The sequence below is a fragment of the Ictidomys tridecemlineatus genome, chromosome 13, assembly GCF_052094955.1.
Source record: "Ictidomys tridecemlineatus isolate mIctTri1 chromosome 13, mIctTri1.hap1, whole genome shotgun sequence".
Classification (NCBI taxonomy): domain Eukaryota; kingdom Metazoa; phylum Chordata; class Mammalia; order Rodentia; family Sciuridae; genus Ictidomys; species Ictidomys tridecemlineatus.
Window position 1 is genome coordinate 48,237,268 of NC_135489.1, and position 22,861 is coordinate 48,260,128.

The window sequence follows — 22,861 nt, forward strand, 5'->3', positions numbered from 1 at the left end:
TTTAACTATGAAAATTAAAATTATTTGGTATTATTGATGAAGATGGTATTACAAATAAACTTTTCAGTTAAGTCCCCCTTTTTTTTTATTTTCAATGAAATGTTTTCAAAAATACCTACCATGCTAGTTACAGTACATAATTAAATCTTTTCCATGGGAGAAATAAAGGAACTTTCACTAGGTCACACAGCCTATACATTTGGAATCAGTTTTAGTCCTATCCTAAAGTATGTGTTCTTTCTCTGATACCAACTACCAACACCCCTTCAGATGTAATCACTAGATCAGAGGGCCATTAGAATATAGAAGATGATACCTAACTCTGATTTGTGTCTCTGCTTATGTTACCCACATCTTTCAAGCAAGTAAAAAAATCTCTTCTTCATTCTGTCCTGTCAGTAACCAGATCTTTGAAATGACTCATAGCATATTTCTTACATATTTCTCAGTCACGTATAACTCTAGTTTATCACATCACTCTTTAAGTAGAAGGCTATATCAACCATCTGGGTATAGCTGAGTGAAAAAATATGTTTAAAAAAGGGTAGAAGCAAAAGAGAGGTAATTTTAAGTATGGTTTTCCTTTTCCCTATTTTTTGAGTTTTATGTAATTGTTAATTATTTTATATAAAGATAATATGTATTGTTCTGAGTCAAATTCACAGGCTTGCACCTGATGGGCAAGTTCTGTACTCATGAACCACACCCCCAGCCCTCTAATTTTTGTTTCTTGTATTTTTAAACTGAGTACATTTCTTAAATTACAGATTTTTTCCCCCTTTTTTCCTCCAACAGTTAACCATGTGACCTACTGCCTTGTGGAATCATGTGGGATGCTACCTGATAAACCAGGCTTCTTTAACCATGCAGAGCAGACAGGCTGTTTCTTTGACACAAATATCACAGGCTTCAGGGTTAAGATTGCTGTTATTCTGTCCTTGCTTTGGCACAAAAGCACACTGAAAGGGTTTTTTTATTATTATTGCGGGTTTGCCTACAGGTAGATTAGATTAATTATTACTATGTAATGCAGATACAATTGGGGAAAGCTTAGCTAGATATATTTTTTTAAAAAGGTGCTGCCTTTTTGAATTTCTAAGAAAACGCCTGTCAGTTGTGATAGAATGCAGTTTTCCTCATATGAGTGAGAGGAAGGAATTTTCACTTTCAAGTGGAATGGCCATCACTATCAAGATCAGCTCATGGAAGGAGTAAAGAAAATATCTCAAAATGAGACAAACTGAAGTTTTTTGTTTTGTTTTGTTTTGTTTTTTAAATGACTTTTAAGTTTTTGTGCTCTTGCAAGACTACAAAATTATTTTAAGAGAACAGTGACATTGCTTGAACTTCAGTGCCCTCACTGTAGAATTAAAAAGCCTTACTGTTGATTGCTTGTGATGGACTTGAAGGAGAAATTAAATATCTTAACATTATGCTTTACAATACTGTATATGTTTCAGCAAGTTTGTAGATTGGGGAATGGGAAAGACAAAAAATTACACTTAATCTATGCATTTTTGCCAAGCCATATTATTTTACTACTAGAGACATTAGGAACTAACTGTACAAAAGAACCAAGTTTAAAAGCATTTTGTGGGGTACATCATTTCTGTAATTATATAATGTATTTCTTTGTGGTTTTAAGTGATAAAGACATTAAGTTAACAAACATATAAGAAATGTATGCACTGTTTGAAATGTAAATTATTCTTAGAACACTTTCAGTGGGAGTTGCATTGCCCTTTTAGTGCCTTAATTTGAGATAATTATTTTACTGCCATAAGTATAGAAATTTCAAAAAAACAGATTTTCAAAAAATTATGTGTGTCAGTGGGTTTTTTATTGATAATTGGTTTAATTTAAAATGTTTAGAGATTTGTTGGACTTTCATAAATTGAGTACAATCTTTGCATCAAACTACCTGCTACAATAATGAATGACTTTATAAAACTATCTGCAGAAATTATTCAAGGTTGCACCAATGTAAAAAGAAAATTATGGCAATACATCCCTGATGTTTTCCAGTTAACATAGGAATTACCGTATAAATACTGTTAAACTCTTGTCTAGTAACAAGAGTTGATTTGTATGGGCAGTATGATTTATTGTTTATTTTTTTAACCAAATACCTCCTCAGTAATTTATAATGGCTTTGCAGTAATGTGTATCAAATAAGAAGCACTGGAAAACTGATCGTCTCTAGGATGATATGCATGTTTCAAGTGGTATTGAAAGCCGCACTGATGGATATGTAATAATAAACATATCTGTTATTAATATGCTAATGACTCTGTGCTCATTTAATGAGAAATAAAAGTAATTTATGGAAGGATATTTTTAATGATGACTGCTATGGTCTTTTCTTGTGGCTGAAAATGAATAGAAAAACACTGCAAATTAGTCCCTGATTGTATACAAATGTTCATTAAATGTGTATTTCTAAAAGATAATATCTGGTTTGGACTCTAAAACAAACAAGAGTGGCTATAGTTAAAGTATCTATTAGGAAACAGTTCTTTATGGGCCATTTCGATTTCTTGTGAGCAGAGGCTCTGACAACCTTTATTTTGGCCTGTCATTTCGAAGGGTCTTTATATAGTGAATAGCCTTAGAAGATAGTGTGTCTATTTAGAGGAAGGCAGGTCCATTTATTGTCCGGTATAATGTTCTCCCTCCGTGGTCAGAGCCAGCTAGCTTTGCTCATTACAAAAGATTCAGGTTCCATAAACTTTAAGCTCCTTACCTGTGATGCAAAGCTACCATATGCACAGTACCCATCTGTGTCACTCTGTATTAACCATTTAAGACTTTGGTAGCAAGGGGAACTAAAAGGAACATGAGGTTGGTGCTGCTTCCTGTACCGTGAATAATAAAGTCATTTGATTGTGACCTAGGAGTTTGAGGTCTTCTGCCTAGATTCATGACTGCTTAATTGTAGCTTACAAATTGGGTAAAATCTCAGACCCTCTATATGTCTGCCAATGTCCTTAATGCCTTCTCAGAACCATTATCATTAATTACCCAATATATTAAAGTCCAGTTGCAAAGAACACAGTTAATTCTCATTAATTCAAGCAAGAAATGATTTTTCTTTAAACAAAATAGTAATCTGAACATAAAATTCTTGAGAACTGCACAAGTTTGAGGAAAGATGAGGTTAACCAGGAAAGCTGGCTCCTCAGCAGTGTGAGAATCCTGAGAACCATGATCAGGAAGCCACACTGGCACTGCTGTTTCTCTACAACACTTTGTGTGCCTGCTATGATCCCAACCCATTTAGATGCTTTATACCATTCCTCTTGCCACTTATCAATCTCATGTCCATATACTGGGATCTCTCTGTCTATATCACCTCAAAAAAATCGATTTCGTGACCCTTACTTGCCAACAACGGCACAGCCTCCATCTCACGTCAGCCTTCTATATATAGGTGCATTTACTTGGCCAAAAATTAAATCACATTCAGAACTAGCTGCAAGAAAGTCTGGGAAATGTATCTTTTAGTTTTTTCTACACTTCATTACAGGAAGACACAGAGTATGAAATGAAAGTTCAACATCAAGCCAGCCCATTTACCCATAAGCAAGCTTTAGCTAAGACCTGACTGGCACTTAGCCTCTATAATAGAAAGAAAACAGGCCCTGTCATTATGTCCAGGCTCAATCCAACTGTGATCACTTGTGGTTTTTTGAGGTTTCAACTTGAACAAAATAACCTGTCCTCCATTTTTAAGTAAAAAATATCAGTAAGCAAAAAATTTAAACATGGCATTCAAACTCATAATTACTTAATAAAATGCATATTTATTTATTTTTAGTTATTGAGGGCCTTTATTTTTAATTATTTTTATGCAGTTCTGAGAATCAAACCCAGTGCCTCACACGTGTTAGGCAAGTGTTCTACCACTGAGCCACAGCCCCAGCCCTTTTCATTTACTTTTTATGCCATTAGAAATTATATACAGTAATCCCACCATGAGGGGGTTACATCTAAGATCCATAGTAGATGCCTGGATACGAGTATAGTATCAAATACATGTTTTTTTCTTATACCTACCTACATACACAAATTTAATGCCCTTTCCATCTTAGCTAGGCACTTATGTGCTGTGTCCATAACTTTTGCAGTGTGATGTGTGTACAACAGCAAAACTAGCACAAATTTCTCTTCCTGTCACAATTTTACAGAAAACATTCTTACCATATATCTTAACAACTGCATCATGTGATTTTATGTTTTAATTGAGTCAAGAACTTTTCACTTACAGCACTTTACAGCCTGCCTTTGGCATATCTAAATTGCCATCATTACTATTCTTGCACTGGGACTGTTTTTTAGTTAAACAAAGGTTACTTGAGCACAAGCACTGTGATACCAGTCTTAGAACCAAAATGTCTACCAAATAACAGACTAGGAGTATATACAGTGTGTAAACGCTGGTCCAACAGGTTATGCACATTTGAGCAGCATCACGAGATTTTATCACACTATTCAGAACAGTGTACAATATAAAACTGATGAATAGAACTGCAGAAAGTGAAATGAAAAAGACTATAATGTAGGGCTGGGGATGTGGCTCAAGCGGTAGCGCGCTCACCTGGCATGCGTGCGGCCTGGGTTCGATCCTCAGCACCACATACAAAGATGTTGTGTCCGCCGAAAACTAAAAAATAAATATTAAAAAAAAAAGACTAAAAGTAATGTTGTTACTTCTTAGTGTATTGCTAATTTAAGTTTCAAGTTTTTGTTTTCCATTGTCTAAGACTTTTAGAATGCTTTTTGCTCAGAAAGAAAACACAAAATTGGGGCTGGAGTTGTTGCCCAGTGGTAGAGCACTGGGTTCAATCCTCAGCACTGCAAATAAATAAATGAATAAAATTAAAGGTCCATCAACAACTAAAAAAAATTTAACAAAGAAAACAAAAGATTATCTATTAGCATGTATTATGATGAACAATTAAAGGCGATGTCAAAATGTAGTCATTTGTGGATACGATGTACTACACATACTACATTTGCTTTTTAATTTCTTAATATCATTTGATGAACAAAAATTCTAAGTTTTAGTGGTCTGATTTATTGAACTTTGCCTTTATACTTAGTGCCGTTCACACTCAGTTCTGTAATGCAGCTGGAATTTATTTTTGAGATAGAAATCAAGAATTTGTTTTTGTTTTATTTTTTCCATGTGGATATTCATTGGTCTGCAGGAATTACTGAAAAGGCAATTCTTTCCGCATAATAAATCAGTTTCTCTGTTTGCCAATATATACTGTTTTAAATAAGATATCTATCATGTAAGTCCTACAACTTTGTAATTCTTTTTTTTTTGGGGGGGGGGGCGGTGGCAGGTACCAGGAATTGAAGTTGGAGGCACTTGAACACTGAGCCACATCCCCAGCCCTATTTTTTTGTGTTTGTTTGTTTTTTATTTTGTTTAGAGACAGGGTCTTAGTTGCTTAGTACCTCGCCACTGCTGAGGCTGGCTTTGAACTTGTAATTCTCCTGTCTCAGCCTCCCGAGCTGCTAGGATTACAGGTGTGTGCCACTGCTTCAACTTTGTCATTCTTTTTTTTTTAAATATTTTTTTTAGTTGTAGTTGGACACAATATCTTTATTTTTATGTGGTACTGAGGATCGAACCCAGTGCCTCACATGTGTGAGGCAGGTGCTCTACCAATGAGCTACAGCCCCAGCACTCAACTTTGTCATTCTTGACTTGGCTATCCTTTGCCCTTTGCATTTCCAAGTCAACAACTTATAAACATAGCAAAAATGGAACATGGGCCCAGCTGTGTAGAAGCTTTAAAATATTTTTAATTTCCACTAAAAAAAAAAAAATAAGACTACTGGCATTTTGAGTGGTTTTGCATTCAGACTACTAATGGATCAATCAATATCTTTACAATTTTGTCTTCCTGTCTATAGACATGGTAAGAAAAAGAAAAACATGGTAAGCCATGGCACAGAAATGAAACTGACATGTTTGTAAATGTTATAATTGTTTATGTAGAAGTCTATAGTGAACTTTCAAAGGCTACTGCCTACAAGGTCAGTATACAATAATAATTTGTTTGTCTATATACTAGTAACAGACAATTAGTGAAAAAAAATTAATGGTACTATTTAAAAGAATAAACAAATCCACTGAAAGAAGTATAATATATCTACCAAGAAGATAATAAAACATCAAAGAAATTTAAAAAGACAAATGGAAATAATTTTTAACTCTGATCACTTTCACATAAGATTAATATAATAAATTGGTTATATTCTGAGAATATAATAAGATTAGCCTTTTTAATCCACACTTGGAAATCTTTTTTCTTTTTCTTTCTTTCTTTTTTTTTTTTTAATGATGCTGGGATTAAACCAAGAGCCTCACACATGCTAGGCAACTGCTCTACTCCAGTCCTGCACTTAGAAATCTTAATCACAATTGTTCTTTATTTTTATAATTTATACTGCTATCCTGTTATAGTTGTTAAAATCAATTTCTGGTTGGATAATATGTGTGTATAAAACTTCATTCAATGCTCTAGATATATTTTCACAAATATTGTATGTTTTTAGTGTTATATTTTGGGCAAGATCTATGCTTATGGCAATAAATGAAATGTAAAAGGATATTACAGTAAAAAGCTTAATTCTATCTACCTAAACCTCTGCCCACTCTATTCTTTCATTGCCAGTATTAACCAATTTGATATGTATTAGCCCCAGAGTATTGTAACTTGGACTTTTGTGAGGTAGAGAAAGACAAATATTAACTCCATTTACATAGGGAAAGCCTGAACTAAAAGTAATTGAAAATCTGCTCTCTTGTTAAATATTAATGAATCATATAAATAATAAAATATGACATTATTTTCTGAGCTCTCTATTTACCATGAAGTATTTTGAGATGTTGGAGTTAAAAGGAAAAAATTTAACTATTTAGAAATAGATTTTTTGTTTAATTTTATTAATATGATTTTTTGCAAGTTTATGAACGTTAATATAATAACATTATAGGATGATTTAGCCATTAAATTGAATACACTAGTTCATTTGCCTGGATCACTGACATTGTAAAATCAAACATTCACTTAGTCTAATTGTTTAAGAAAGTCAACAACTATTATAAACAGCAAAAATGGAACATGGGCCCAGTTGTGTAGAAGAAAATATTTTGGATCTGCCTTTTACTTTGGCCTACTATGTTTCTTAGATTACTCTTCATTACTCCTCCTCAATGTGTCATTAATTCTACTTGGGTAAGTTCTATATGTGCAACACATTTGCTAACTCAGATTCAGTCTCCTTCAAGGTATGTCAATCACAAGAGGAGCATAAATAAAGTCAAATGTACAACTACTAGATGAAAATGTCAGGTTATTTCCTCTAGTGAGATACCTCAAGATCTTGAACTCAGAAGTTCAAAGTCAAAACATGACTTGCAGCTTTGTGAAAACCATCATTTAATTCTCACAACAACTTTATGAGTTTATTACCATCCCTAATTTATTGGTGAGGAAACAATTTGAAATTTTACTCTTATATAGCTACAAATCTCAATTTTCCAGATGAAATATGAAAGTTAACTTACAGCTTTGAAAGAAAGAGTCACAAATTTGAATCTTGACTCTTCCTTTACTGGACTTTAGTATGTTTCACATATCATAACCTATTATTTAGGGAGGAAAAAAACCCACCATTTGATTTCAGTGTCATGGTATGAAAAAATACCAATTATTTTTCTAAGCTTTATAATTGGAACTCATAGTAGATTGAGCTATAGATAGGAATGGTTTGTGAAATACATAATAACAAAATACTGTCACGACTGAAGGTATATAACTCAGTAGTGGAGGATTTGCCTAACATGCAGGAGGCCCTCTGAGTTTAATCCCAGAACTATACGTGCAAAAAAGTTAATAAGTGTCTTGGATTTTTTTTTTTTTTACTGGACTGAAAGCCTCTATTGATTGCCTATATCTCATGAAGGAAATATTTAGTGAATTTTGAGTGTTATAGACACTAGAGATAATATTTCTTTATGATATGCCATTTAACAAGAACTTTATTTACTAAAACATCTCTATATATGGTTCAGTTGTATGAATATGTTGTGTGATGTTATTATTTCATCATATTAGGAACTAATATTTGGTGTTTAGAAGGTATTTCTTTTTTACATCATATATACATTACATTCTCTGCCAACTACAGGTCACTGCTATACTCAAACTACTTAGCAAGAACTCCTATATCTGTCTCATAAGCCACAGTTACTCTAATTATTCATATAGTTACACTACATTAATCACTACCATTTATGGGCTCATTTTATTAATTTCATTCATAATATTGGTATTTTAAATTATTCACAAAATAAAAATACACATTGTGGCTTAATATCTACAACCTAGAATTAGCAACTTAAATATCTTCATGTTTTCTTCAAATTGCTTTTTTAATTTTTTTCTTATGGTGCTAGGGATGGAACCCAGGCCTTCATGAATACTAGGTAAGCACTCTACCACTGAGCCACACCCCAGCTCTCAAACTGCTTTCTTAAAAAAATAAAACATTACCGATTTAACCAAAGGCCTATTTATACCTCTTTTCTCTATTTTCTCTTAATTTGATGTATAGTCTTCTCATTCATATTCCACCCCTTTACAAAATATCCTTACATATATGCATATAAAGTTGTTTTAAGTGGCCTTTATATTTATATAAATAGCAGTATATTTTTCACATGTAATATTCTAACTTGTTTATTTCATCATTGTATTGTATTTATAGTCTAAGAAGTATTTATTTCATTTAAAGAAATAATGGGGCTGGGGTTGTGGCTCAGCAGTAGAGTGTGCACCTCTAGCACGTGCTAGGCCCTGTGTTCGATCCTCAACACCACATAAAAATAAATAAAATAAAAGTGTTTGTCCAACTACAACTAAAAAAAAATAAATATTAAGAAAAGAAAGAAATAATAGGAGGGAAACTATTATAATGGTTTTCTCCTATATGTAAATATTTTGTTTATGTAAAGCACATTGTAGAAGCCCCCTATAATTGGTTTGGTGATGTTTTTTGGTAGTAGGGTTTGAACTCAGGGCACTTAACCACTGACCCATATCCCCAGTCCTTTTCGTTTTTTAATTTTCAGACAGTGTCTTTCTGAGTCTCTTAGGACATTGCTAAGTTGCTGGGGCTGGCTTTGAACTTGCAATTCTGCAGCATCAGCCTGGAATTACAGACATGTGCCAAGGTGCCCAGCTCTATAACTAATTTTAAATCACCTTCACTATTTTCTCATTTTCTTTCTTTCTTTCCTTCTTTCTTTCTTTCCTTCCTTCTTTCTTTCTTTCTTTCTTTCTTCCTTTTCTTTTCTTTCTTTTTCTTTTTAGTTGTACAGGAACACAACATTTATTTATTTTTATGTGGAGCTGAGCATTAAACTCAGTGCCTCACATGTGCGAGGCAAGGGTTCTACCACTGACCTGCATCCCCAGCCCCTATTTTCTAAACAGACTATATTACATTTTAAAAAGTTGTCAAACTTCAGGTTAGTGTCTTTTATATCTTTGTGGTATATTTATAACAACCAGGCTTTCAAGAAAGTGTATTTGCAAATGAAATTGAAAATCAGATATAGGAGGCTTACAGGACTTCAAACATACAAAATTACAACAGACCCACTCCAAGGCACATCATTATGAAAATGCTTAACATACAGAATAAGAATAGAATTGTAAAGTCTGCCTGAGAAATATGATAGCTCACATTTAGAGGAAACTGATCCAAGTCTCCCCCCCCAGACCCTCAAAGCTAAGAGATCTTGGGATAATATATACAAAGCTCTGAAAGAAAGTGGATGCCAAGCAAGAATACTATACTCAGCAAAATTAAGCTTCAGAATTGATGATGAAATAAAAACCTTCCATAATAGGGCTGGGGTTGTAGCTCAGTGGTAGAGCACTTGCCTAGCATATGTGAGGCACTGGGTTTGATTCTCAGCACCACATAAAAATAAGTAAATAAAATAAAAGTCCATCAACAACTAATAAAAATATTTTTAAAAATCTTCCACAATAAACAAAAGATTCACATCTAAAAAGCACGCACTACAAAACACTCAATAATTGAGTATTTCATGAAGAAGAAATGAAAAATAAAAAGTGAAAACCAGCAAAGGAAGGAACTACATTAGAAGAACAGTCAATCAAAGGAGAAACTAATTCAAATTAAAAACCAGAAATAAATCAAAATGATGAAATAAAAATCATTTCTCAATAATAACATTGAATGTAAGTGGCCTAAACTCATCAAACAAAAGGTATAGACTGGCAGACTGGATTAAAAAATAACAGTCAACAATATGCTGTCTCCAAGAGACTCACCTTATAGGCAAAGGTATTCAAAGACTGAAGGTAAATTGATGGAAAAAAACATCATTTACATGGATCTTATAAATAAGCAGAATGTTTTAGTCAGCTTTTTCGCTGCTGTACTAAAGGTTCCAACCAGAACAATTGTAGAGGAAGAAAGGTTTATTTAGGGGCTCACAGTTTCAGAGGTCTCAGTCCATAGACAGTGGGCTCCATTCCTCGGGATTCAAGGTGATGCAGGACATTATGGCAGAAGAGTGTGGCAGAGGGAAGCAGCTCACAGGATGATCAGGAAGCAGAGAGAAAGAGATCTCCATTTGCCTAATACAAGTACATACCCCAAAGCCATGTCCCTCATGCCCCACCTCCTCCAGCAACACCCCACCTGTCTTCAGTTACCACTCAGTCCCATCAGATGATTAATTCTCTGATTGGGTTAAGACCTTTATAACCCAATCATTTCTCCTCCAAGCCTTTTTGCATTGTCTCACATGTGAGTTTTTGGGGAACACCTCATATACAAACCATAACAAAGGGGTTTCTGTCCTCATATCAGATAAAGTGGACTTCAAGCCAAAGTTAATTGGAAGGGACAAAGAAGGACATTTCATACTGCCTAAGGGAATCATACATCAACAAGACATAACTGTAAATATTTATGCCCCAAACAAAGGAGCATTTCTGTACATCAAATAAACCCTTTTCAATTTCAAGAATCAAATAGACCATAATACTGGGTGACTTTAACACAAAACTCTCACCACTGGCTAGATACTCCAAACAAAAACTAAATAAAGAAGCTATAGAACTAAAAAGTACAAATAATAATTTATACTTAACAGACATGTATAGAATATTTCATCCATCAATGACTGAATACACTTTCTTCTCAGCAACACATAGAACCTTCTCTAAAACAGACCATATCTTAGGTCACAAAACAACTCTCAGCAAATACAAAAAAGTAGAGATAATACTTTATATTCTATCAGATCATAATGGAATGAAAATAGAAATCAACAATAAAATAAAATAATAGAGCTACCTAGAGACCAAATAGTACACTATTTAATGACCAATTGAAAGCAGAAAAAATCAGGGATGAAATAAAAAAATACTTAGAGTTAAATAAGAATAGTGATAGAACATACTAAAATCTCTGGGACACTATAAAGGCATTTCTAAGAGAAAAGTTCATTGCTTTGAGTTCATTTATTATAAAGATAGAAAGTCACCATATAAATAACCTAACATTACATCTCAAAGTCCTAAAAAGAAGAACAAACCAACACCAAAAGCAGTAGATCCCAGTGGTAGAGCATTTGTCTACCATGTGCTAACCCCTCTGTGCACAGAGGGGTTAGCACATGGTAGACAAATTATGGAAACTACAAACTAAAATACCAAATTATGGAAACTACAAACTAAAATACCAATATGTAATTTTTCACTCACTAAACTTATGAGGTTTCTTTCTTTTTCTTTTCTTTCTTTTTTTTGTGTGTGTTACAATATTCAGCATTTTCAAGCATTGTTTTAAAAAATGGCAATTTATTATTGGGGAAGTTAATTTTCGTGGTATTTATGTGTCTTTGATATGAAATTTCACTGCTATGATTGATCCCATGGAAATGTTCCCACCAAGAAATACACTGATCCCTCAGTATTCACAGGGGATTGGTTCTAGGACCTTCTCCCCTCTTGGATACCAAAATCTACAGGTGCTCAAAAATATGAGCAAATACCATCCCATGTCAGAAGAGATTAAATGTGATCATCTGTAGTATTTAGTGACCAATTAATAGTGTTTGGAAAACTTTCAACTCATTTAAAAAATAATCAAGGTTTACTTAAATAATAATTAAGTTTAGTTTTATATCTGTGTAATTAAACTTTTGTTTGGCTTATACAATTCTATTTTCTCCAACTGGGAGCTGCATAGGATCAAGTCCTACCTTCATCATTATTACAGCAATGTCAATAAAATAGTCATAACATTCACGTGTGATTTTTAGCTTTCTCCTAGTATCTCTCCCGACATACACTCCATGACACCTGACCAGTACTGCACAGGAGTCGGGATATTCATTCATTGACGGGCCTTTAGTTCTTTGGGGTCTTGTTCTTCAGTTGTGCTCTCAATAATAGGTGCCACTAACATATCATCATATCTAAAATACCCTCCTGAGATACATTGCCTTATTCCTTTGATCACCTCTGGATGTGTAATTTTAAACTCTCATCCTGGAAAGAGGAGGGTGGCCATCACAGCAGCTTTAGAGTGGATTTGAATCACTGCACCTGCTCCTCTCATTGTGTAAGAATTTATGAAAAGAGGATTGCACTGGCTATTTTTTTTAGCTTCTTATATCCTGCTCATTTACATCACAAACAAACATATCTTCCTGCTGAATTTGTTCCTTTTGCACTCCTGAAGGAGCAAGGTAGATTTCATTGCCATACTCCAAGCTAATTCCTCCTCCAGTCCCAGTGACCCAACTCAAGTGGTAAAACTGTTTGCAAAGTACTGGGATCAGGTGTCTTGAATGTTCATTGTCCTGCACGCTGCAACACTGTGAGCAGCTGTCTCTCCAGAGCATGGCAGCCAGACATGGTCCAGAGGAGGGGCACCCATGGTTTCCAGCCATCTTAAGGCTCTGCGCTCAGCACTCCACCTATCTACCATGACCAGGCCACAGTCGAGGCTGTCTTTGATCTTGAGATCCTCCTGCCTCAGCCTACCTCAGCTGTAATCCCTCAGCTGCTGGAATGACAGGTATGCACCCACAGTGCCGGCCCCCCTTTTATATTTGAGATAGGATCTCACTAATTTGCTCAGAGCCTCACTTAGTTGCCAGCTAGCCTTAACCTTGCAATCCTCTTGCTTTGGTCTCCCAAAGTCACTAAAGTTACAGGTGTGCGCCACCATGTCTGACTTCCATTATAATGTTTTCAAGTCACTTTTTCTTTCAAGCTCTCTTAGAGTCATTTTTTTTCCAGGATAGTGTAGTTCCTACTTCAGAACATGACTCGTAAGATTGCCTACAATCAGAAACTCATCGTTTATAAAGTCCCTTGAAATATTAATCTCTATTTTTATATTTACTAAGTGTTCTTTTAGAGTCTAAAAGGCCTTAGATTACCAACACAATTTATTAAAAGTGCTTCAAGTGCCACCCTACTGCTTAGAGAACATTTTTAACCTCCTTTCCAATTTCTGATGGGATTCATATAACAATTTTTAAATATTTTTAGTTGTAGATGGACACAATGCCTTTATTTTATTTATTTATTGTTTTTATGTGGTGCTGAGGAGGGAACCCAGTGCCTCACACATGCTAGGCAAACACTCTACCACTGAGCTACAACCCCATTCCCCAAAACTTATTTTTTTTAAGTCTCAGGATTTCAGCTTCTACCTCATCATCAGCCTCACTTTTAAAAATCATCATTTCTTCTGGGCATGGTGGCACATGTCTATAATCCCAGTGGCAAGAGGTTGAGTCCAGAGGATCTCGAGTTCAAAGCCAGCCTCAGCAATTTAGTGAGGCCCTGAACAACTCAGTGAGACCCTGTTCCTAAATAAAATACAAAAAGGTCTGGGATGTGGCTTGGTGGTTAAATGCCCCTGGATTCAATCCCTGGTACAAAAAAAAATCATCATTTCTTATTTCAATCACCACTTCATTTCACAAGAAATCTTTTTAGATGTGCCTCCCTTTTGATTCTGTAACTACTGCAAGAAACTTCCATTAATAAAAATAACCAATATTAAGTATTAGTTGACATCTAACCAGTTAGTCTTAGGAAAACCTGGAAAAAATAACCCCTGTATGAATTTTGAATATTTATTAATATTGAGCCAGCTTTAACCTTAATTATTACATTATGATGACCTCAAATTTACATTTATATACATAGAACAAATTAAATATTTATGATTATGGATTAGAACTCTAGGGTCTGCATGGTCACCTTAATACAGTTTTGCTTAGTCAACTGCCATAGTTTGGATCCAGAATATCCCCAAAGATGCATTTGGTAGAGGCACGGCCCTTAGGGTGGCACTGTTGGGAGGTAGTAGGAAGCCCCTGAGAGGTGGGGGTCTAGTGGGAAGTCTTCAGGTCACTGGGGAGTGCCATTAGAGGGGATATTGAGACCCCAGTTCTTCTTTTTCCTCTTTTTCTCTTTCTGGCCATCAGATAAGGGCTCTTGCTCCACCAGGATGGGCCACCACAGGTTCAAAGCAATAGAAGCAATTAATCGTGGACTAAAACTTGAAAAACTGTGAGCCAAAATAAACCTTTTCTCTTTATAAGATGCTTGTCTCACAGTCACCATTACAATGTTGATTATGCATTATGCTGTGGTATCAATCTCCCAAACCTCAGTGGCTTACAAAAACAAAGGTTTATTTCTCCCTTTAGCTGGGCATCCATCGGGGTCAGCAGCAGCTTTGCTTCATACCCTATTTACTCTGGGACCCAGGCTAATGGATTAGCCTCTCTCTTGAATATTGCTCATCATCATGGCAAAAGGAAAGAGAACATCTCTGCACAGACATTTCATGTTGCTGGAACTCTCTTTTCATGGTTGAAACAAGTCATCAGACCACCAGGTCTGCCATCAAAGGGATGAAGATACATAATCTTCCCATATGGAAGGGCAGGAAATGTCAGGAAACAATATGTATTTGGGCATAATTACATTTTTTCTTTAACCAACAAATCAAAGAGATGAATACCCAAATTAGTACCCATGTCTTGCTGAAAGAAAAGTGTTTTAATTTTTTCTCTTTATTTCCTCCCACTTAATGAAATCTTTTCCACCTTCTCCTTGAAGCTGTATTTCTTTGATTTTTTTTTTCCTTTGGAGCTGGGGATTGAATTCAGGGATGCTTTGACATTAAGGTATATTCCCAGGCCTTTTTATTTTTATTTTTTTAAATTTTGAGATAAGGTCTCTCTAAGATTCTTAGGGCCTTGCTAAGTTTCTTAGGCTGATCTTGAACTTGTGATCCTCCTGCCTCAGCCTCCTGAGTCACTGGTATTACAAGTATGTGCCATTACACCAGGCCCCCTTTGAGCTATATTTTTAAGAATAACAAAATCATAATACTTAAGTTGAAAGTACTTATTGTTTAATAAGGATATCAACACTCTGAGAGGACACATGCAAATGTGTTCAACTGCAATCTGATACAAAACAAAATCAAACCTGAGTCTCCCAATTCATAATCTAATGCTTCTTCAACCACATATAGTGTTGTTTTTCTAAAAGGGTTATTAAAGTGATATGCTTTTTAATAAATGAGGATGTTTATTCAGTATATAAAATATGATCATAAAATATTTTTAAGTGTATGGAAAGAAATGTAAAAATAATTCATATCAGAAAATCATACAATATATGCATAAGCAATCAAACTGGCAAAAGAGGAAATTTATTGACTCATGTAATTAATTTAAAAGTCGAGTGGGAAAGGTTGCAGCATGAATCCAGTGGCTCCAATGATGTTGTCAGAAACTTTTTACCTCCAACTTAGTTTTCTCCTTTAGGATACCTTTCTTCTCCAATCGAAGTTGTGTCACTGTGGCACTTGGTCTGTTTCACAAATAGCCATGTCATCCCCAGGAGCATCTCTTTTGGCTTATCATTCCAGGGATTTGGGACTGCTTCATTGCCTGAGTCATGTCTGTCCTTAACCATCTCACTGTGGGCTGAGGCAAGCAATTGTCTGATTGGTTACACCAAGATCAAATGAGATCAGACCTAAACAAACAACCTTCCTTGAGAAAGGAGGCAGAGGCCTCTTTTTCCAAAATAAAGAGAAGAGACAAAAGAATAAAATTTTCTCATAGGCACTAGTTGCTCTGGTTCTCTACAGAGAAAACCAGGAAATGTTATACTTAAAAAAAAAAAAATAGCTAGACGCAGTGATGCACACCTGTAGTACCAGACACTTGGGAAATTGAGACAGGAGGATCACAGGTTCAGAGCCAGCCAGCCTCAGCAACAGCAAGGTGCTAAGCAACTCCGTGAGACCTTGTTTCTAAATAAAATACAAAATAGGGCTGGGGATGTGGCTCAATGGTTGAGTACCCCTGAGTTCAATCCTTGGTACCCGCCCCCCCCAACAAAAACTATCCAAGTAAAAATCATAAAAGGGATTTGATAAATAGGTATTTGTTAAGAGCTGCAGTCGAAGAGGCCCCAGCAAACTTCCAGCTGATTGGCTCATGCCGTTCTCAAACCACCATAGAGGGTACTCCATTATCAAAAAACGGACAAGGACCAGGTGTTTATCCACGATATCATGGAGAAAGGTATCAGGCTCCATTGCCAAAAAATGGACAGGGGGGCCCAATGCTCCGGGGCCCACGACCACAAATATATGGGGCACTGGAGGAACCCAGCAACACCATCAGGGTAGTGCCCAGGACACATTATCCATTAGATCCCTCACTAGACAAACCAGAGGGAGCGCAGGATTGGACATCTGTGCCTCCACCAGAGCAGTACTAACTCTAGAGATGGGAGTTCAAATAATTCCCACAGGGGTAAAAGGACCTCTTCCCCAAGGAACAGTAGGCTTATTATTGGGATGCAGTTCTTCTACTCTAAAAGGACTTATGATAAGTCCTGGGGTAATTGATCCCGATTATGAAGGTGAAATAAAAATTATAGCCAGTTCTCCAAAGGGTATATCAGTAATTTCTCCAGGAGATAGAATAGCACAGTTATTAATAATAACCAGCCTACATGATAAATTTTCCAGTTGTACTGTAGAAAGAGGTTCCAGGGGATTAGGCTCCACAGGTGTAGATTGGGTTATGCTTTCTTTAAATTTAGATTCTTGCCCCATGCTAAAACTAAATATTCAAGGACATGAATTTAATGGGTTACTGGATACAGGTGCAGACCTTAGCATCATCTCTTGTCAAGAATGGCCAAAACATTGGCCATTACAACAAGCCATTCAAATGCTTCGAGGCCTAGGAGTGGTGACTAAACCCCATAGAAGTGCAATGGTATTAGATTGGAAGGATCCTGAAGGATGTAAGGGAACGATACAGCCATATGTATTTGCTGCAGTCCAGCTGCAGCAAAATAACTGGGGGTGACGAATAACTTGTATACGTTGATACAGCAGGAGAGGGAGCCCTTTATTGTAGGACAACAGAAGTATTTATACATTTTGCACAGCTTATCTTAATTAGCATAAACTAGATACATCAGTCAACCAATAAGGAATCTCCACACTTAATGGCTCACTTTTGTTACTTCTCAAACCACTCCCTCTGGCATTTTGCCAGGCACCATCCAGACTTGTTTATGAACTCTAACATTTCTCTGGCAAAATACCAGGTGTTATTTTGACTTGTTTACAGACTCTAACATGTATTGGATCATCTTCCCGTAAATTTATGGGGACGAGATGTTCTAGATCAAATAGGACTAACATTAACAAATAACATCAATCCAAATGCGCCCACTATTATGGCTAGACAAGGTTTTAGAAAAGGAAAAAGATTAGGAGAACAAGAACAAGGTATAGCAGCACCAATACAAATAAATCAAGGAACAGACAGACATGGATTGGATTTTCACTGAGACAATAAAAATTACTGGGAAATCAGAAAGACCAGTATGGGTTCCTCAGTGGCCCCTGATTAAAAAAAAGATACAAGCAGCCCATGACCTGGTCAAACAACAATTAGCGGAAGGACATATACAACCTTCTGTATCTCCCCATAATACTCCCATTTTTGTCATCAAAAAGAAATCTGGTAAATGGAGATTATTGCAAGATTTAAGAGCCATTAATAATGAGATGGTTATTATGGGACCTGCTCAATCAGGGATTCCTCAATTGTCTGCGTTGCCAAAAACCTGGTATGTTTTAGTTATAAATATTAAAGATTGTTTTTTTCAATTCCAATTCATCCTGAGGATAGTCCACGTTTTGCATTTACTATCCCTGCACTGAATCATGAAGGTCCTGGTCAGAGATATGAATGGAAAGTACTCCCTCAAGGGATGCCTAACAGCCCAACTGTGTCAAATTTATGTTAACAAAGTAATCCAGCCACTTAGAAATCAAAATCCTGAACTACAAATATTTCACTATTTGGATGATGTATTATTAGCACACAAAGATAAAAACACATTGCTAGAATGTTATGCCACACTTATAAACTTATTAAAAAATTATAATCTAGAGATAGCAATAGATAAAGTACAATTAAATTTTCCAATTAATTATTACAGAGTTCTATTATCCTCAATCTTGGTCCATCCACCAAAAATTCAAATATGAGTAGATCAACTCAAATCACTTAATGACTTTCAAAAGTTATTAGGAGACATAAATTGGATAAGGCCTTATCTAGGCATCCCAACAGGAGAGTTGGGACCTTTATTTGATATCCTAAAAGGTCCATCAGATCCCAATTCACCCTGCATGTTAATGCCTAAAGCAAGAAAGACATTAAAAATCATTGAAACATACATGGAAAATATGCATTTGGATAGAATTGATATAAGTTTGCCTTTATTATTTATTGTACTACCAACAAAAAATATTCCTACAGGAGTATTTTGGCAAGAATATCCATTATTGTGGGTACATTTATCTTATTCTCCTAACACTATTCTTACTAGGTATCCTGAGGCTTTAGGACAATTAGTACTCAAAGGAATAAAAGCAGCAAAGGGAGTGTTTGGAATTTCTCCCAATAAAATTATTACTCCATATACTATGGATCAAATTGATGAGTTAGCTAATGAGTTAAATACTTGGGCAATAATCATGTGCAAATCTAATGTTTCATTTGATAATCACTTACCATCTAATCTTTTATTGTCTTTTTGGTCATCACATCCTGTAATTTTTCCAAAAATGACAAGAAAAACACCTATCATGAATGCTCCAAATATATTTACTGATGGGTCAAATAATGGTACAGCAGCAATAGTTACCCCTGATCAAACTTTTACATTTTTAGTACCCAAACAATCAGCTCAAAAGGTAGAGCTTAATGTAGTATTACAAGCTTTTGTGATGTTTAAAGATTCTGTATTTAATTTATTTTGCAATAGTCAGTATATAGTTAATGCTATAGTATCACTTGAAGATGTTGGTAGGAATTCCCCTTCCTCTACTGTTTTATCTTTGTTTTCCACTATACAAAGTCTAATCTGGGACAGAAAAGATCCATTCTTTATAGGACATATCAGGGCACATACAGGATTGCCTGGAGCCCTTAGTTTGGGCAATGATTTAGCAGATAAAACTACACGTGACATACATATTTTCTCTACACTAGAAGAAGCTACAAATTTTCATAAAAGGTTCCATGTCAATGCTAATACTTTACAAAAGCATTTTAAAATAACTAAGGAACAAGCCAGACATATAATAAACAATGTCAAAATTGTGTGACCTTTTTACCACAAGTTAATCTTGGAGTCAGTCCTAGAGGACTGATACCTAACCATATTTGGCAGATGGACATCAAACACTTGCCAGAATTTGGAAAATTAAAATATTTGCATGTTACAGTTGATATTTCTTTTGGATTTTTGATGGGCTCCCTTCATGCCTGAGAAAAAAACTAAAGATATTATAGCTCATTGCTTAGAAAATTTTGCCACTGTGGGCATTCCAAAACAGTTAAAAACAGATAATGCCCCTGGATATACTTCTACCTCTTTTAAACAATTTTGCTCATCATTTGGTATTACTCATATAACAGGAATTCCATACAATCCACAGGGACAAGGCATAGTTGAAAGAGCTCATCAAACTATTATAATGTTCTTATTACAGCAAAAAGAGGGAATTGGGAAGGGGTATATATCCCCCAAAGATAAACTAAAAATAACCCTTTTTACTCTAGACTTTTTAAATTTGGATTCATCAGGACTTAGTGCTGCAGAAAGGCATATGTGTCCAAAAAATGTACATAAGCCCAAGGTACTTTGGAACGATATTCTAACAGGACAATGGAAAGGTCCTGACCCAGTGATTGTCTGGAGTCGGGGTTCTGTTTGTGTGTTTCCACAGAGAGAATAGCAGCCAATTTGGATTCCAGAGAGACTAACCAAAGCAATTTCTACAGACCAAAAAGAAGATGATTTGGCTCAAATCGATAACAGCTGATATCCAGAACTCCAGTTTGGCTATCCTTACATCTCTGACAGTGGTTTTCCCACACCTGGAGGCTAATAAAACCAGGATGTTTTTTTCAATATCTATTTTATTATTGCCCTTTCCTATATCATGAAGTTCTATTTCCTTTTTTGGGCTCCTACACACCTAGGTTAATGTTTTGCTGATCAGTTCTATTTTTTGACTATGGAGTTTTTAAACATTGCAATGGAGATTTCATCTGTAAAAAGTTACAAGGCCTTTACTATTATGTTATGTGTTGTATGTATTATATTATGTGTGCACACTTTTGTTTTGTGTTGTATGTTTGTATGTGCATATGTCCATATATCATATATGACGAGCGCTCATGAAAAAATGGATCCAAATATTTTTTTCTTATTCACGTGATTTAAATGGTTTAATTTAAATTGGGTAAACAGCTGTTGAGGATTTTTTTTCCTATCTTTTTGTTTATTGGTTGTTCAAAACATTACAAAGCTCTTGACATATCATATTTCATACATTAGATTCAAGTGGGTTATGAACTCCCATTTTTACCCCAAATACAGATTGCAGAATCACATCGGTTACACATCCACATTTTTACATAATGCCATATTAGTGACTGTTGTATTCTGCTACCTTTCCTATCCTCAACGATCCCCCCTCCCCTCCCCTCCCATATTCTCTCTCTACCCCATCTACTGTAATTCATTTCTCTCCTTGTTTATTTTCCCATTCCCCTCACAACCTCTTATATGTAATTTTGTATATCAATGAAGGTCTCCTTCCATTTCCATGCAATTTCCCTTTTCTTTCCCTTTCCCTCCCACCTCATGTCTCTGTTTAATGTTAATATTTTCCTCCTGCTCTTCCTCCCTGCTCTGTTCTTAGTTGCTCTCATTATATCAAAGAAGACATTTGGCATTTGTTTTTTAGGGATTGGCTAGCTTCACTTAGCATAATCTGCTCTAATGCCATCCATTTCCCTGCAAATTCCATGATTTTGTCATTTTTTAGTGCAGAGTAATACTCCATGGTGTATAAATGCCACATTTTTTTAATCCATACATCTATTGAAGGGCATCTGGGTTGGTTCCACAGTCTAGAAATTGTGAATTGTGCTGCTATGAACATCAATCTGGCAGTATCCCTGTAGTACGCTCTTTTAAGGTCTTCAGGGAATAGTCTGAGAAGGGCAATTGCTGGGTCAAATGGTGGTTTCATTCCCAGCTTTCCCAGGAATCTTCATACTGCTTTCCAAATTGGTTGCACCAGTTTACAGTCCCACCAGCAATGTACAAGAGTACCCTTTTCCCCACATCCTCGCCAGCACTTGTTGTTCTTTGACTTCATAATGGCTGCCAATCTTACTGGAGTGAGATGGTATCTTAGGGTGGTTTTGATTTTCATTTCTCTGACTGCTAGAGATGGTGAGCATTTTTTCATGTACTTGTTGATTGATTGTATGTCCTCCTCTGAGAAGTGTCTGTTCAGGTCCTTGGCCCATTTGTTGATTGGGTTATTTGTTAACTTATTGTCTAATTTTTTGAGTTCTTTGTATACTCTGGATTAAGTCCCATTTGTTGATTCTTGTTATTAACTCTTGTTTCAATTTCATTGATTTCAGCTCTGATTTTAATTATTTTTTGCTTTCTGCTACATTTACTGTTGTTTTGCTCTTCCATTTCTAGGGCTTTGAGATGAATGTGAGCATTTATTTGTTGGTTTTTTCTTTTTTTGAGGAATGACCTCCAGGCGATGAATTTCCCTCTTAAAACTGCTTTCATTGTGTCCCATAGATTCCGATATGTTGTGTCTGTATTTTCATTTATCTCTAAGAATTTTTTTACTTCCTCCTTTATGTCTTCTGTAACCCATTGGTCATTCAGTAACATATTGTTCATTTTCCATTTGATGTAGGATTTTTCCTTTCTTCTTTTATCATTTATTTCCAGTTTCATTCCATTATGATCAGATAAAATGCATGGTATTATCTCCACCCCTTTATATTTACTGAGGGTTGCCCTATGGCATAATATATGATCTATTTTTGAGAAGGATCCATGTGCTGCTGAGAAAAAAGTATATCCACTTGATGATGGTTGATATATTCTATATATGTCAGTTAAGTCTAGGTTATTGATTGTGATATTGAGTTCTATAGTTTCTTTATTCAACTTTGGTTTGGAGGATCTGTCCAATTGTGAGAGAGGTGTGTTGAAGTCACCCATAACCATTGTGTTGTGGTCTATTTGATTCTTGAACTTGAGGAGAATTTGTGTTATGAACATCGCAGCACCATTATTTGGTGCATAAATATTGATAA

General features: G+C 35.5%; 1 protein-coding gene and 1 pseudogene across 3 annotated transcripts in view; one reads left to right on the top strand and one right to left on the bottom strand.

Annotated features, from left to right (window-relative positions):
* The window catches only part of Rock1 (Rho associated coiled-coil containing protein kinase 1), a 146,994-nt gene extending 144,709 nt beyond the window's left edge, over positions 1-2,285 (top strand). For all 3 annotated transcript variants that reach the window (XM_005329028.3, XM_040274616.2, XM_078030297.1), the window contains one exon: positions 796-2,285. In XM_005329028.3, the coding sequence (XP_005329085.1) occupies positions 796-799 (4 nt within the window). In that variant the 3' untranslated portion in view covers positions 800-2,285. The remainder of the gene's footprint in view (positions 1-795) is intronic.
* A 9,959-nt stretch (positions 2,286-12,244) lies between these two features.
* Positions 12,245-12,989, bottom strand: LOC101959719 (methylthioribulose-1-phosphate dehydratase pseudogene; annotated as a pseudogene).
* Positions 12,990-22,861: the final 9,872 nt, after the last annotated feature.